The sequence below is a fragment of the Rhinolophus hipposideros genome (assembly GCF_964194185.1).
Source record: "Rhinolophus hipposideros genome assembly, chromosome: 14".
Taxonomy (NCBI): domain Eukaryota; kingdom Metazoa; phylum Chordata; class Mammalia; order Chiroptera; family Rhinolophidae; genus Rhinolophus; species Rhinolophus hipposideros.
This window is the reverse complement of record NC_138060.1, coordinates 54,875,037-54,892,725: the sequence shown is the minus strand read 5'-3', so window position 1 is coordinate 54,892,725 and position 17,689 is coordinate 54,875,037. Positions and strand designations below refer to the sequence as shown.

Below are 17,689 nucleotides of genomic sequence, written 5' to 3'. Positions count from 1 at the left end.
CTTTCTGTCCACCTCACCGAACTCAAATTTCACCAAAGAGCTCTCCACTCACATTCCATTTCTTCACCTCCCAATCACCACTCAACCCACCCCGTCTGGCTTTTGCCCTTGGGACTCCCTGGAGACTGCTCGCCCCAGACGCCATCCTCTTCACTGGTTAAAACGTGCACATTCCACTCCAGATTTCCCACGAACTCTCAGTTGGCCAATGCCGCTGACCACACGCTCCTTTCTGAAATGCCTCACTAGTTCTTAAGCTGCCACCGACTCTTGTTTTCTTATTCCCTTTTATTATACACCTATGTGGCTTCCTCTTTTTCTAACAATTCCTGAAAGGGCGACAGCCAAGTTTCTTCTTCTCAGTAGAGATGTGTCCCTTGGAAACGCTGACATTTTCCATGACTTTACAATCCACAAGCTGGTGACTGGTGAACCCAGCCCAACTCTTTCATCTGGGCATTAGCTATGGAGCTGTCTGCCCAGCACACACCTCTACAGATACCCCACTGAACTCAGATTCACTGTCTTCGTCAGCATGTGTCTTTCCTCTAACAACTCACTTTCCCTCTTGTATTCCCTATATCACTTCCACTCACCAAACTGTTTTCTCCAGAAACCTGCGATTCACCTCTGCTCCTTCCTTTCCTTCACACGCCCTTTGATTCAAGCACCACTCTTATGTACAGGCCTAAATATCTTTCTAATCATTCTCTTTTTTTCCCATCCTCCTTGTTCCACCCTAGTCCAGATGAATATCTGATATTTCCCCTCCAGTAGTGCAACAGCCAGTCCTAACAATTACCATGTGCCAGCCACTAAAAATACTTCTTGAACATCCCCTTAGTATCACCAGGAAATAGGTACAAGCACATTTTCGGAAGAGACAGAGGCTTCAAGAGGTTCAGCATGTTCTGAAGATCCCTAGGCTAGTAGCCGGCAGAGCCAAGATTAGAGCGCAGCTCTGCCCAGCTTTGAGCCTCTGTTCCTAACTCTTCCCGACTTCCTTTTTGTGTAATGTTATGTTCATTACGCCCACTCACTTGCTCTGGAATCTTCAAGAACTAGTGTCTGAGTATGGGAAGCTGCCAGGGACACAAAAATGCCAGTTACGGTACATGCCAGCTCAGTGTCCCAGCTAAGTAGAACTACCTCCCATTCAGATAGCGGGACTCTACTAAGGCTTCGGCTAATTAGACCAAGAAGACATCAGACCCATAGACACAAAATCAGTAAGTCAACCCACAAAGAAGAGCTGGCCCGATTAGATTTTGTTAGATCTTCTGGGGAGCCTCAGGTGCTGGGCAGCATGAGGTGAAGCCAGCCCCAGAGCGGAGCTCAGGCCACATTAGTGGTGGAGTACCCAAGCTCCTGCCGAGGCCGTCCCCCTGGCCCTACCTCCACGGGACTCCATTCCGAAACAAATGTGAGTTTCCAGTTCCCTGATAAGCATTTCTCTATTGTAGAGAAAAACCAATAGGACTTTTGGAGCCTGCTGCAATTCAACTTTCCACTCAACTAAGGCCTGTTGTTCCGAAGCCATGCTCACCAAGCAACTGTTTTGTAATGTGACTTCCCACACAGTGCCCCACAGGGAGGAAAGTGTTAGGCCTCGGTTTCTATTCAGACAGCCCTCTTTTCCCAGAAAGTAACACTTATCTTATTCTTCAGCTGCAGAAGTTAACTTAAATGAGTATTTGTTCCTTACAAACGAGAGCCTAACCAAAACCCCAGATCTTTTCAATTCTTCCTTTATAATATATCCAACATCTGTCTTTTCCTTTTAGATTTCCCCCAAAACATCACGCTTCAGACAAATGTCTTCCAGTTTCTTTCCTATGTCTTCCAGCTTCTTTCCTATTACACATACTACTACTGCTTTGAATACGGGATTTTCCTGCTCTAAAACCATCTAAGATTAAGATTCTTTAAGGGGTATCAAAGAAAGGCCAACTCTGGGGCCTGCAATTCAAGACTCTTTGGGAAATGACTTGGATATCATCTTTCATGCTTACACCCTTAGGACTCCCTTGTACTCAAGCTCCAATTACACAAACTGTTCACCTGCCCCTAAATAAGCATGTACCTTCCCTCTTCTGTGCTTCTGTCACTCACTCCCTCTTCCTAGGACACCCTCCCACTATTCATCTGCTGGAATACTTTAGGCCCCTGTTCAAATGATTTCTCGACCATGAAGCTCTGCTGATTTCTCCGGTTGTAAGTAATTGCCTATGTCCATAAGCTACCCTGTGATCTGTTTAAGGCTTTCACATTCTCCCGCTCTTGCCCCTCCTACCAGAAGGGACAGACTTATTTGTCATCTATGACGCGCAACACAGTTCTCTGCACACAATATTCATTCAACATTCATCCAGGAAATAGCTGCTGAACAAATATACCAACAACACTAAAGGGACATTTGTCAGAACTTTTCTAAAAGCAAACTTTTCAAACTCTCTACAAATCCTCCAGCGCTATTTAGAATGTGGCTGAGCAGGTTAATAATACCCCTCAACTGTCTCAGCGGAGTCACCGTAAGATGATCCAGTGCTGTAACTGAGGCTCTCTGTGCTGGATGGAAACCCGAAGAAACAGCCAAACTTATTTGTGCCCTCGAGTGGCTCTCAACTAGGGCGATTTTGCCTCCTCCTTCCTCCTTCCACCCCCTCAACATCTGTCAATGTCTGGAGACATTTTGGGTTGTCACAACTGCAGTGGAGGGGTGGTGACTGGCATCTAGTGGGTGGAGGCTGCTAAACATTCTACAACACACAGGACAAGATCACACTCCCCCTCACGCCCAGCAAAGACTTATCTGGCCCAAAATGCCAACAGTGTCAAGGATGAGGAACTCTTACGTATTCATTTTCAGGTAAGGCAGCACGTAACACAGTTTGTAATATACTAAACAGAGAAAATGGTTCCATTCAAATTTTAGGTATTTAAAAAGACAAACTATGGCCTTATCTAACATTCCCATAAGAAAGTATCCATCCCCTGCCCCAATAAGGCATTATTACAATTAAATCTTAATTTATATATTTATTATCTCGGTTGTTTTACAATAAAAAAAATAAATGGGATACATGATCTAGTAACACATATTTAATACAAAAAGATACTCACCTTCAATACATCCCAATATGCCACATTATTATTGGTATCTTTGGTTAATATATGTCTCTTATCATTAAGAATGTGGCACTGAATAATACTAGCACCCCCTAAAGGAAAAAAACCCACACAATTAACAAAACAATCCTTCTACTACATTTAAATTCACAGTAAGGCAATAATTGTTAACTAGGATGTAACAGAACATAAATCATACTAGCTACAGGAAGGAGAAGGCAAACCAGAAGACTATATACTTATATTCAAGGCAATTTAAGGTCGATTTTAATAACAGATTATAGATTAAAGACTCCTCACTTCAAAGGGCCAACAGTGGAAAACTGTTAAGGGCAAGCAGTTTTATCCCCCTGGAAAAGTCCAAATGATGATAGGAAACCTCTGAGTTAGCCCCTTCTCCCACTAACTGTAGTGTCCTATCTTCCGTCTCTTTGATGCCTCCTGAAAGGACATTCTATTCTAAAGGTGACAGCATGGACATGACACTGAATGTCGCATTCAATATTCTAATCCCCAACTCTGACATTCAAGTCAGAGGTGCCATTCCAGCTGCAGCACATAGAATTCCAGGACCAGATCTGACCTTTTGTGGCTTGTGCCAAAAGATAACATTAAACTCTATGTATTTTTCAAAATGGCTGTTGGCTTTACCAAGATCATGACTATTCTGATTTGGGGTAAAAAGATTAACTCAAGAAAGCCCATTTTTTAAAGTCACTAAATAGCAGTTTTTAAATGCTTTTCTTCTATTAAAAATACACCACTATGCTATTATGAGTCTTTTGCTGACACTAGAATTACATTTAAAGGTAGGTCATCTCCTTTATTTTTGTCAATCTCTTAGTAACTATAATTAACCTAAATAAAAGGCACCATAACCTTCCAATTTCCTTACTCACCTTTAATAACCTGGTCAGGTTGTGTACAAAGGGGTGTTATAGGATTGGTACAGTCATTGTCATAATCTCCAGAGGCTCTAAAGTTATGAATTCCCTTCAATGTCTGAAGGAACAAAATTCATTATTTAATCATTTTATGCTTTATAAGATTTGCCAATCTGTTTAAAGTGGCAAGAAAAACAAAGAACAAATGAGAAAAACCCAACGATAACAACAATCAAAAAATTGTTACAAAATACAATTATCTACCATGATTAAAAAAAAAACTAAAACAAATATTAAGAAGAGAATGTTGTTTTTTTGGCGAGAACATTAGGCAATCTTCCAGGTAAACTATGTTGATCTCAAATTGGCACAATGAAATTTAGACAAGACATATAACAGTTTTTATAAGCACAGGAACAAAGGCAAGCGCTTCTTTTTTGTTATCCACAAATTGGTAAGCAAGAAAACTAAAATCTTCTTTAAGATTTAAGAATAGTACTTTTGATGACTGTTCTCTGCTCATCCTCTATTTCTACTCCTGTTCTTCATGCTAAGAAGAAAAAGGAAATGAATCTGAAAGCACAATTTTCTGCTTTCTCTCTGTTTGGAAAAACAGAATCCTAGAAGTTTCCCTGCTGTGCCGGCACCTGTGCTGCCTACTTTCAAATGCAGCATCAAGAGGTCAGAAGCTCTACTAATATTTACTAGTTGTATCAGGCTAGTGCTTATTCTAGCATATCGAGTATACTTCTTGGCTCCTGACAAAGAAGTCAGAAGCTTTGAGTATTACTTTAATTCTAGTACAACCCTTAGGTTCACACCTGCATTCATAGAGGCTTCCAGATTTTTGCCACTGTCCAAAAGCATGCTGCAAGTCAGGTTCATACTGAGCATTTGCTACTGCTATGTGGCAGGTCTGTGACAACAAACCACATGTTTATAATCCTTGGCCAGGTGTACAGTGGCTCACTTACCCACTTATTTACTGTAGATTTAGTTGTTGCAACCCAGATTGCAGGAGGGGGATCAGCTGACCTATCCAGCTCCATCTGAAAACAAAGCATAAAAATAAGTGCTTTGCAGAATGTTGACTCTTTTGAACTGCCAGGAAGGGCTATACAATATTAAATATCAACTCCTTCATTCATCATTTGTGCATTGACTATACCATGGCCTGGGTTAAAAGCTAGGGACACACAGTGAATGAGGGAGTCTGTGCTAAAGAGATTCACAGCCCTATAAAAGTACAATAGGATAGGGGTGACTTCTCACCAAAAACAGTGTCTTGAAGTTTTAAGTGTGGTTAATTTAAGGGATCTAAATGGATACAGTCAAATGATGACTTACCATAATTTTTTGTTTTTGTGTTCTTCCTTAGTAACAAAGACATATGTTTCTTTTTTTCTTTGAAAATGTTTGTAGTAAAAAAAACAAAAAACAAACACTTGAACAATACAACAAACAAAAGTGAAAAGGACCCATGTAATTCAGTCCCCTCACCTATGGGGAATACACTGTATGTCTTCCTGTATTTTTAAAACACTATACACGTAAAAATACATAACTACCCATACAGTCATCCGCTGTTTTCCTGGACAGGAAATTGCAGGTTTGGATTGTGGAGACAGGGCTGGACTCCCAGCAAGCAGGAACCCTCTTCAGTTCAAAGTGATATTCCTTGTCACACACGGTTCCGTCTGCGCTAAGTTCTTTTCCTCCACAGCCAGGAGATCCTGGCAGCTGCAGGACTCACAGGCGGTGTTTCCCCTTCACACCTGTCTCGCCCATCAGCCTGCTTCCTGCACACCCGCTGTGTTTGTATGATTTCAGCCCCAACTCGCTTGCTTCTCTAAAGGTTTATTGGTCTCGTCCATTAGGTGGGCCCTGTTTGAAAGCGCTGTACTCGGCCAGTTTTGTAAAAGCTCCTAGACTCGGGCGTCCTCTCAGCGGTCTCATTAGACCTCTGTTTCCTGTCAGTCCTTCCTCCTAGACTGTGGTATGGGTTTCAGGTATTGCTCAGTTTCATAGATGATGGCTATTTGTAGTTCTGTTTCTTGCTTTCCTCGTTTTCAGATGATTTCTGAGAAGAGGGGGTAGTGTCGTCTTTATGCCTCCATTTTAAATCTGGAAATTTCCTCACTGTTGTTTTAATGTGCAATTAATTCTGTGACTAACAGTGAGCCTAGGTATCTTGCCATATGATGACTGGCCATTTTTGACTCTTAGCAGGTGTCAATATGGACGGCTTCTCAGGTACCCTTTTACTCACACCCCGATAGACCCTGACTATCAGAATCAGTTTGCGGCAGTAATGGTGTAGAGTACGAGCCAGCTTGTTGCCTTTAGATTCCTCTTTCACACCATCCCTCTCGAGGCACTGGACATCTTGCTGCTTTGCTGTTCTCAGATACCTGAATTCCTCATATTCCTCCTCTAAGGACAGGCTAGAAAAGCCAGGCGAGCTCAGGAGCAATGCGGGGCAATCCCACCAGGAATCGCTGGCGGGAAAGCCTGGCGTCCCTCATGTACCCAAGAGGTCAACATTTCTTCCAGGTGACTAACCAAAATGTTAAGATATCTTTTTGATAACCCCACAGTTGATTCACGTTTTAATACAGTTTTGGCTGTGTTTGGCTAGCACATGTAACACTCTTCATTATAAAACTGAAATATATGACATACCTTGAGAACCGGTGCTTTTTCTTCGCAAATGAGCACTCGCATGTCAGGGTTTCTTAGGTCTGTACAATAGATCTTCCGGTCCCTTCCTCCAGAATACACGTGTGTGAAGGCATCGTTGACTTGCAGAGCCCAGACACCTTCGTCATGGACTCGGTACGTTGCAATACATCTCTGCTGACCAAGGGACCAAAGGCGAATGGTCCCATCAGAACTGCCAGAAAGGCACTGGGAACAAAGAAAGTTAAGGTTAGAATCCGACCCCGAAGTTCCTGTTTTCCTGTGCTTTGCACTTGGCTTCTCTCCTCACTCCACGCTGTCAAACACACCCCTCTACTAACCTATGTTCCCGCCTCTGAAAAGATCTGACAAGCTTGCACGCAGGTTGAAATGACCATAGGCAACTTAGTACATGCTCAAGCAGGGGAAACCTCTGAACAAAAGTGCCTTCGTCCTCTCTACGTGACCACCTGTGGCATCAGCATCCCCTGGGAGCTTGTGACAAATATAAATGACTGGACCCCACTCCAGACCTGATGAGGCAGAAACTCCGATGGGTCCAGTAATCTGTGTTTTGACAGGCTCTCCAGGTCATTCCGATACACTACGTTTGATAAGCACTGCACAGGCCAGCAAGCCTTCTGGTGCCGAGTCACACCTCTGCCTCGTCCCCTCTCTCATGGCTCTGGATTTCTGATGGCCTGCCTGGTCTCTTGGATTCTACTGACAGGAGTCAGAAGCAAAATCTAGTCCCCAGTTTACCACTCACTTTCTGGGACTTCGGATTCTTCCCATACGAGCCTCAAGTTCAACATCTATTAATATAAAATGTGGACCCTCAGCATTCACTTTCAAAAGGCTCAGGAGCATCAACTACACAGAAGTTGCTGGCATACAAATGAGGGCTGAGCACACTGTGAGTGTGACAAACAGGCTGAAAGAGCCACCCCACATTTGCATTCAGAATGCCTGGTGTCTCTAGCAGTTACCGTGGTGACTTGCATAAGAGGATAAAAACTTACTTCTTTGGGGAAAAAAATGGCCCCAAGGAGAAAGCAACTGTTGGTTGGTGCTAGTGTATGAAATTAAGTAGGCAACGAGCTTCAAAGAAGAGAGGATAATTGTGGGCTTGGGGATTTGGAAAGTGTTTGAATATATGAGGCCGTGCCCGGATTTACTGGCATGCCCTGTGACTGGAAGGGGCCTTTAGAACTCTGGACACGTTTCATGACACGAAGACATACTAGGAGACTCCCCCATAGGCTGCCAGGAGCACCAGCATTTTAATCACCTATTCCAACGAGTTCCCTAAGGAACCAAAAGACCAAACAACAAAGAAACTGTCAGGATTAAGGTTACAAGCAGATCGTCAGCACGTGTGTGGGAGAACTGTGGCAGTCTGACAGGAAGAGGGGAAGGAGGGCCTCTCCATTCCAGGGAGAGACGCTACTCTGAGGTGGCAAAACTCTGACTACTCAGATCCTAGACCATGGACCTACAGGGAGTACAACTTTAGATGATGGGTTGAAAGTCCTCACAGCCTGGGCGACTTGCAACAGGAAAGAGGTAAGTCCAAAACCAAGAGTGCACAGCTGAAAGCATATGATGAAACACAGAGTTCTATCAACCCTGATATAGAATGTAGTATTCTAAGACTGTTAAATATTAGGCCCCCAAATAGACACTAATCCCTTTTGAAGTGCAGTGTTGGCAAACTTCTTTGCAGCGTTTGACAGTATGGTTGAAGGATGTGCCCATTTCCTAGGAATTCTAGTGCCTGACATCTGGTAGAAGTTAGAGGTCTAATCAAAGCGTTTCCCACTGCCTTTACCCTTCCACTGGATAACCATGAAGACCCCCTCATTATGAGGTGATTCCGGGGTGCCAGGACAGAATGTCCCAAATGGTTCTGCTAAATCAGATTTAGGAGTGCTCTATGTTTTTGCCAGTGGAGATGAGAGCTACCAGTTTATTGGGGCCAGGCTACCGTTGACCAACACAAGTGTTTCTGGGATGGTCATTCATATACAATTACAACTGCCAAAAGAGAGCAGCCAAGTAGGCAAGGTAAGTCAGGGTCAAGGAGTGGCCTAATGCTGGAGACCCCTAGACCCGTAAGCTAGATTCAGCAGGACTTGTATTACCAGGAAAACCCTGTGACCGACACAAACCAAGATGGCAGGTGGTCCCAGCTCCTCAAGCAAATGACTGAGCAAGTACAAGGAATGACAAGTGGCCCAGCCCAGTAATGTTGACACCAATCAGAACAACTGCAGTGGTGACAGACCTCAAATAGTAAGGTTTGCTAGGTAAGGATCTTACTCTACAATAAAAAGAGGCAATAGGTTGATATGCATGGAATTCGCTGGCCTATTATATACAATCATAAGTCCCTGAGTTAAATGCCACCAGAGACCCTACATCAGAAGCCTGAAAGGCAGCTCTGCAGGATGCAATATATACTCTGGTCCAGTAAGTGATAGCTATCTCTTCCGTATTACAAGGTTTTGAGAATTAGTAAGTAAAGGTTTCTTTTTGTCCCCTTCTCTTTTTCCCAAATAAGGAGTTATTAGTTGTTTTGTTGATTAATTCCCTCATGTAAATACGGTCTGCTGTTGATGGCTAAATTTACATGTAGTCTAGAAGGGCCAGTAAGGAAAAGGGACGGAAGAGGAATGAGAGGGGGAGTGCTATCTATTAATTATGCATTCTAAGGCTGACAGGCAGCTTTGGGAGTCATACCACATCGCTGTCCCTGCTTACAGTAAACTAGCTGACTCCAGGGAAGAGCACATATAACTATACTTGCTACTTAAATCATCTTGGATATAAGCACATTCGTAAATACCTAAATAGGAAACAAAGCATGGAGCGTAGCAGACAGGAGGAACTTTAGAAGGCCTGCCAGGCCCAGAGCCACTGACCATCTTGTCTGAAGCGCCTACTTAAGGGCCATCCCACGGAGACCATACGATCCAGTCCAGTCCTGGACACAGCTAAGAGAGCAAGGCATGGGCACCCACACCAAGTGCAGCCTAGCAGCTACCCTATAAAACAGTAAGGAGCTGCCCACATGGACTTCTTAGACTCATGAAAATGGGGCTGTAAAGAGCTCTAGAAAATGCATGGCTTACAAACAAGCATATACTTATTACTTCTCATCTTCCCATCAACTAAATACAGTGAGTCTCACTTTGCAGTTGAGCAAACGTAGAACCAGCAAAGTGAAGCCCTCTCTGCAAGGCCACACAGTACATTAACACCAAGAGCCTTCCATCTCCACAGACCTCCACGGGCATCTTCGAGCCTTTCTTCATCTGCTTCTGAAAATCATCTCCTTCCTTTGGCTACATTTTCAAACCTTCCTTTCACTCCTGCAGACAGAAGTTTCTCTAACTAATGTGCAAGGCAATTTCCATGACATAATTTCCATAGGAGTAACAAACTGATCTCATCATCTTCCTGCTCCTCAACTCCATAACCAGTTCCAATTAGCTGTGAACTTATCCCTGCCCTATGAAAACAATGGCTGGGGAAGGCAGGAGGGCGTGGTAGAGGTACAGTGGTACCTCAGTTTTCAAATGTAATCCGTTCGAGTTCTGAAACGTTCGAAAACCGAGGCATGGTTTCCCCATAGAAGGTAATGTAAAATGGATTAATCCGTTCTAGACCTTTAAAATCAACCCGTAAATCTGCAAATTTAGCATGAATTTTACTATCTAATGATACCATAGACGCATAAAATATACGGCATTCGTAAACCGAAATGTTCATCAATAGAGACGTTCGAAAACCGAGGTACTACTGTACGTCATAACATAAAATGGTGCTCAGCTTTTGTTTTTTATTATCCACATTGATAAAAGACCATTTTTATATTGCTACAGAACAAGTAGAATTATGATTTCTAATTCAAAAATTATGTAGCCAACAGAGTACTGGCACATGTTCAAATACACCAAAGTATTTTTCTTGGAAATGCTGACTCTAAGCACTGTGTTAGATGACTAAACCTACAGACCAAACCTACGGACTGTATCTACACAGGCAACTGACAAGATCTGCCCCAAAGTCAGACACACGATGAGGACATTTTCCACTTAACACACTGGTAGAATGCATTCAATACCACAGTTTCTTTCTGTTTAACACAAAGGTAACATTTTAAATTATTTTAGCCTATACCCATCACAATTGCTTTTACTCATCTGTGTTAGAATTATCCTAAGGAAGTTCCTTGTTTGGCCTTTATTTAAAAATGATATAAACAGAATGCTTTCAAAATTTGGATTATTATATGTACAACTGAGTATTTTAAGGATTTAAAATTAGAGCACAGTTTATAATCTATGTAGCTTTTCATTCAAGTCAATAATGTAACAGTATACAAAGTGGGAGGATTTCTGCTTTGTGAAGATTTTGACAAAGTCATTAGGTAAATGCCCGCGTGAAACTGAATACCTGTGTGCCATCTCTGTTCAACAGCAATGCTTTTACATTATCCGTGTGCCCTTTAAGCTTCATTAGTTTTGCACATGTTCTTGGATCCCATACCCTTAAAACCTGTGAATTGTAACAAAATATTACGTGAGTATACACATGATCAAATTTAAATAACAGGTGTAAGTGAAATGACAACCATTAAATTCTGAGAAGGAAACACGGCTTCTGCCAATGGACATTGTCTAAGGCTCTCAACCTTTTTAACTCAGAGGAAGACTTTTTAACGTCAAAAAACACAGGCCTCCCGCCCCCATCCACCCACCCCAGCACCACACACAACAGTGATTATGTGGTCATACTCTGACTTGTTCTAGTAAAACCTCTCTTTTAGAATCTGCCAGGCAAAACCACTGTCTATGTATTTAGTAATTACACGATAAAATATTTTGGTTTCTTTGTTTTCTACTGTTAAAATATACCCTTTATTGTGAGGGATGAAATGTCTATTACATTGTTTGGCACACCTGAAACTAAAAAAATACGTATATACATACACCTTTTAAGCTTCCCCTTACCTTCTCAGTGGACCCTGATACAATGATTGTTCCCAGTTGATTCATTGCCAGGCTATAAATGGAATCTTTGTTCCCACTTAAAGAAGAAGCTATTAAGGATAAACAGAGCTAAATGTTAACAAAATCATCAGCTGCTTATAGCTAGTCAGCAAAAATTGCAAGTTTATTAGATTTAGAAAAATCTTATCTTTATAAGAGTTCTAAGGAAAAGAAATCTACCTATTATGAAGATAATTCTAAACAATATTGCTATCAAATTTTACATCTCTTCTGGATTTGAGTATACACAAGTACTCAACAAATATTTGCTAAATTGAATTGCCCTGCCATTTAAAAACTATCCACATAAGTAATGTATTTTCAAAGATATACATGTGCCAATATATGTGAACAATATGTCCAAACTCACTATTTTCAAGGATACACGAATCAAAAGTATAATTTTCACCTACGACATCAGATTAAAAAACAACACAAGGTAATAGTTAATTGTCAAAAAAACACAGTAAAATGGCACTCTCATACATTACTTGTGGGAGAATAATTTGGTAGAACTATTCTAGAAGGAAATTAGGCAATGTATACCAAGAATCATGTTCATGACCTTTGATTCTGAACAAAATGTCACTGAAGTGGAAAAAGTTATATGTAAAACTCTATGTAGTAGACCCTAATTTTACAATAAAGAATAAATATAAACCAACATACTGAGAAGTGTTAAGTAAAGGAGTTAATACATGTAAAATATTTAGTAAAGTAACGGCTTATAGGAAGTGCTCAATAAATGTTAGCTATTAGTATTATTTATATAATCATAAAAAAAATAAAGCTTATGTGAAATCCTCTCTAAACAATTCTAAGCAAGACATACTTGTTGCAGAATCTGTAACCACTAAGCCTGGTCTCTGACCTTGGGACAATCCTGCTTTTTTGCTCTGTTCCCTCTTATAAGTGTCTCTCTGAGGCAGGCCTTATATTACATCTAGAGAGAGCTAAATGATGGATCCTGACAGCCCCCAGCAGGGACCAGCTGCTGACTCACTGAGATAGTGTACAGGTGAAAAACCAAGAAGAACAAGGAGAGAATAGTGTTTAGACCTTCACATAGTTCTTGGGGAAAAAAGCAAAACACTATTCAAGGTAATTATAAACACCAGCCTCCCACTTGCCCTTCTTGGCCCCTAAGTCAATGTGAGTGTTCCACAGTCATGACAAACCGTATCTATAATAATACAGAGATCTAGAGAGTTTGGGCCCATGTCCTGAACACAGACCTTCCAGGCTTAGCCAAAAATGTGTGAAGGGTTCCTCCTGAAACCCGGCCTAGAGGACTCCAGTAGGCTGGGCAAGCAGGAAGCTGAGTTTCAAGTCTAGACTTGTGTGGGTCTGACCTGGTAATCTGAGCCCTCCCAGCTAGCTGATGAGGCACCCATACTTATTAACTTGCTGTGAATGTCTCTGAATTGCCTCTTGAAGCCCCCTAGCCTTCCTGACCTCTTCTGGAATTGGCTGGATTCTTTAGGGCTGCTTCGAAAAGGTCCTGCAAAATTAGCACAGAAAACCTTTTCTTTCTTTGCTTTGGCTATTCTCCATCTTGGCCATTAACTCAAAAGCTCTTACTATATAGTGACACTTTTAAAAGTCAGAAACTGCCTACTTTGTCAGGCAATCCCCACCTGCAACAATAATATCTGCTGAGTTTGTGGCTTTGGGCCAGGCAATGCTGTGGGAGATACAAAGTAGTACTAAGAAAGACTCTTCTGCCGGAAGCGCAGGAACTTACACTTTAGCTAGGGAGCTAAGACATGCATATGTACAAAAATACATAAATAACCAGGTTACACCTGGAGAAGTTACCATTTTTAGACTGCAGTGAGGAACTAGCTCCTTGTTGTTCAATCATACTCTTGGGGGCTAGAACGCTGTAGGTAGAAGCACTCTCAAAATATGAACCACTGTCTCGATGCAAACCTATTAAAGATGTTTTATAAACCATTCTTTATTTATGTCAACGTGGAGCACTTTCAAAGAAATTTTTGTCAAACACCTTACTTGTGACAGTGTTATTTGAGGCAGTCAGTGCTGTCAGAGTATTCACATCCCAAAGGAATATCTGTCTGTCCAACCCAGCTGATGCTACCAGTTCTTTGTCCTTGGCATATGCTAAGGCCTTTACATAGTCCTGTAATAAAACACACGCACTGTGATCTACTCTGTAGGTCAATAAGAAAATGAGCCACATAAAGCGCTGAGATGCCAACACAACACTAACTACACTGAAAACTATGTCCGTTGTTTTACCTTATGTGTCCTTAATGTTGACATGCAAAATCCCTTATGTGCATTCCATACTTTCACTGTTGTGTCAGAAGAAGCAGATATCACTAGAAGAGGCAAAGAATAAATTAACCCCTTAGTCCTATAAATTATCATCATTTTAAAGACTTGTAAAATAATGTAACATTGTTTCCAACTAATGTTCATCTACACATATAGTATACTTGAATATTTATATTTCTGACATCAGTTCAAACATCTGTTAATGTTCATATACACATACAAACATCATGCTTATAGTATATCTAAAGGCTCTCTCTAGAGCTTTCTAGCTCTTTCTATTATATTTCTAGCTATTATATTTCTATTATGTTTCAATTATCTTTCTAGCTCTTTCTATTATATTTTGTCTCAAATATTTTTTTAAATAGGCAGGGCAAACTTTTTTTATTGTTCCAGTTGAATTAATATGATTGAGAAAATTTCTCTAAAACAGACTGAAAAATCAAGAAATGGATCTTACCATAATAAGAACAAAAAGAGACATTAAAAAACTGAAAAAAGAATACATATTCTATGAGTCTATTTACATACAGTTCAAATGCAGGCGAAACTAATTTATAGTGTTTAGAAGACAGAAGAACAGTTACCGTGGAGCAAGGGGCAGTGACTGAAAGGGTGGCATGGGTGATGTTTTCTGATACGGGTGCTGACCTTGTAAAATTTTACTAAGCTCTTAGTATTCTCAAGGTGTGCATGCTTTTCTGTATGTATGTTATACTTCAATAAAAAAGCTCACACAAAAAAATGAAAATATCAAATTGAATTAAAAACTTCCTAAAACCCGATAATCCAAAGAAGTACTTACAGGTTTTCCCATTACAACAGAGTACAATGTCGTTTACCCAATCAGTATGGTGTTCCATGGATGCTATATATGGATCTTGCTGAAATTAAAAGAAAAATCAAAAGTCATTAGTTGATGTTAGAGGATGAAATATATTACAAATTATAGATATGTTTAGATTCTTTGGTTAGTGTGACTCACTGTTCTAAGGCCTTAAAATTGACAACGAATTCAGAGCAGAATTTCATCAAACAATTGATGCTTCCAGAGAACAGATGCAAATTTTTACAAAGTTTTGTCTCAAGACACTTTTATTACTGATGGAAGCCTAGATTTACAGGAGAATGCTAAATGTTTGTCTTGAGTTAGTGAAGGCAACAAGATCTGGGCTAGGCACTGTGTGTGACCCAAAGTGCTAGGAGAAGGGGTTTACCAGACAGGACAGGTCGAGAACAAATCTGCAGGCTGCCCAGGGATTTGAATCAGCAGCAGTGGGGGCTCCCAGCAGACAGGAGGGGCAGAAATGAGGCTGATGAGAATGGTGAGGAGCGGAACCTGATTGCGGAAGCAGATGCACACTTTTGGTTTTAGCTTCCTACTGTGGTTTTTACCCTCTGAATTAAGACTTTTCCTCACGATACCTACAGTCCTTCAGAGAAGAAATGGAAGCCAAGGGCTAAAGGAGTACTACTCGAGTCACCATTTCAATTCAGTAATTTGAGATTCTTCTATTCCTCTCACTCGGCTTCATTACCAAGCGAGCTCTCTTAAAGGAGAGTATTTAAGTTACATCCTACACCTAAGACAGGCAAGTTCAAGACACTTCAAGGGCAAAGAGAACAGCTCTCTCGACAAGTCTGTTTGAGAAAAGATGCTATTCAACCTTGTAGTAAAATGAAGACCAGAAAAAAAGATGTTTGAGGGCAGAACAGGGAGCTTTCTAGATTCCTCCAGGTTAGTTCTTGTGTTTTCCTTAATTTGTTTGAAATACTGTTAACTCCCAGAAAGGTGACACTGCAATTCAAATATAAGTTCCAAAAAGCACTTAAAAACCATAGTTTTCTTACTTTTGATGTTTTTGACATTGGGCCACCGTTGTTTTCACTGGTTAAAGAATCCAAAGCCCACTAGACCGAAGTCCATTTAAAGAAACATTATCCAGCAACTGTACAAAACAGTGGGTTTTCTTTGGACTGAACACCAAACTTGCAGAGTTTGCTAAAAAGACAGACTTTTAAAACTATAGGATTTAGCATCAGGGTTTTGAAGTTAGATGGACTCTAATTCTCAGCTACTTACTACCGTGTTTCCCCGAAAATAAGACCTAGCTGGACAATCAGCTCTAATGTGTCTTTTGGAGCAAAAATTAATATAAGATTTTGCTCCAAAAGACACATTAGAGCTGATTGTCCAGCTAGGTCTTATTTTCGGGGAAACACGGTAGTTATTTAACCATGGATTTCTCTAAGCCTGTTTTCCAATCTATGGAAATGACTCATAACAGCTGCTCAAGGATTACTGTGAGAATTAAGACCATATTGGATATGAAAGTGCTAAGAGTGTCTGGTAGGAGCTCAATAAATGCACCTTTTCCTTCCCCGAATATTCCTTTCTATGTCATTCACAATATAAGCAAACAAAATACAAAAGGAGTTCCTCGCCATTTGACTGGGGATTTATCTTTACGTGTATTTAAATCCGGTCCCTGTTTAAGAAAGCAGACTTTAAATCTCCTACAGAAGGGGAGCACGTTCTCCTCATACTTTTACACCAACTTTGTATTATCAAATAAGCCCTATGGGTTTTGTGGGCACCCTAATCACTTTTAAATAAAGAAATCAAATATTTGTTCAAGATTAATTATAAATGTAAAAGCATATTCAACCTTTTCTTAGTAGCAGTGAAAAGGATTGCCAAGAAGCTTTTGAAGAACATATTTAATGCCAAAAAATAGACTATTGACAAGTAATCCCCCTACCAGACAAACCCCTTGTTTCTTTGTAGCAGAGAGCTCTTATCACAGACCTAGTTTATGGAGTCCCTGCCTTAGCTAAACTACTGCTAAAACTCCACTTGGGGTGTTTTTCTCAAAGGCTCACAGAATTATGATTGCAATGTTTTTGTACAGTGTACCAAATAACTCAGTGTTCAGGGAGATGACATCGGAAACTGTGAAGGACACAGTATTAAACAGACTGAAATTTAAGAAGCACAGATTTCAAACATGAACTTGACCCCTGCCTTACCTTGTGCTGACTGACACTCCATATCCTTATGATGGAGTCTCGACCTGCCGTGAAAAGTCTATTGAGTGCTGGGTCCAGCTGCAGCGCATTGACTCCATTTCGATTGTACTTCTCCACTTCATCTCGAATAACATAAGAAACCTGACAAACAAGTCAACATTTGCTTTTTATGAAATTACAAAACATGCAATAAAATGTAGCCTACTAGTCGGGCCGGCCCGGTGGCTCAGGCGGTTAGAGCTCCGTGCTACTAACTCCGAAGGCTGCCGGTTCGATTCCCACATGGGCCAGTGGGCTCTCAACCACAAGGTTGCCAGTTCGACTCCTCCAGTCCCGCAAGGGATGGTGGGCTGAGCCCCCTGCAACTAGCAACGGCAAATGGACCTGGAGCTGAGCTGCTCCCTTCACAACTAAGACTGAAAGGACAACAACTTGACTTGGAAAAAAAGTCCTGGAAGTACACACTGTTCCCCAATAAAGTCCTGTTCCCCTTCCCCAATAAAATCTTAAAAAAAAAAAAGTGTAGCCCACTAGTGGCCAATCTGCAATTTGAAATCTTGTCTTTTCCTATATAAAACCTGTTTTTCTTTTTTATTTATTTGTTGGGGT

General features: G+C 41.0%; 1 protein-coding gene across 4 annotated transcripts in view; it reads right to left on the bottom strand.

The window, feature by feature from the left end:
* Nucleotides 1-17,689, bottom strand: part of WDR48 (WD repeat domain 48) — a 45,061-nt gene that overhangs the window by 12,524 nt on the left and 14,848 nt on the right. For 2 of the 4 annotated variants that reach the window (XM_081071891.1, XM_081071890.1), the window contains exons 2-12: nucleotides 17,081-17,221; nucleotides 14,856-14,934; nucleotides 14,012-14,094; nucleotides 13,763-13,892; nucleotides 13,568-13,681; nucleotides 11,711-11,799; nucleotides 11,154-11,255; nucleotides 6,696-6,920; nucleotides 4,988-5,062; nucleotides 4,029-4,131; nucleotides 3,124-3,221 (exon numbers count right to left, since the gene is read on the bottom strand). In XM_081071891.1, the coding sequence (XP_080928017.1) occupies nucleotides 3,124-3,221; nucleotides 4,029-4,131; nucleotides 4,988-5,062; nucleotides 6,696-6,920; nucleotides 11,154-11,255; nucleotides 11,711-11,799; nucleotides 13,568-13,681; nucleotides 13,763-13,892; nucleotides 14,012-14,094; nucleotides 14,856-14,934; nucleotides 17,081-17,221 (1,239 nt within the window). The remainder of the gene's footprint in view (nucleotides 1-3,123; nucleotides 3,222-4,028; nucleotides 4,132-4,987; nucleotides 5,063-6,695; nucleotides 6,921-11,153; nucleotides 11,256-11,710; nucleotides 11,800-13,567; nucleotides 13,682-13,762; nucleotides 13,893-14,011; nucleotides 14,095-14,855; nucleotides 14,935-17,080; nucleotides 17,222-17,689) is intronic. The other 2 variants (XM_081071892.1, XM_081071893.1) reach the window with 1 other exon arrangement.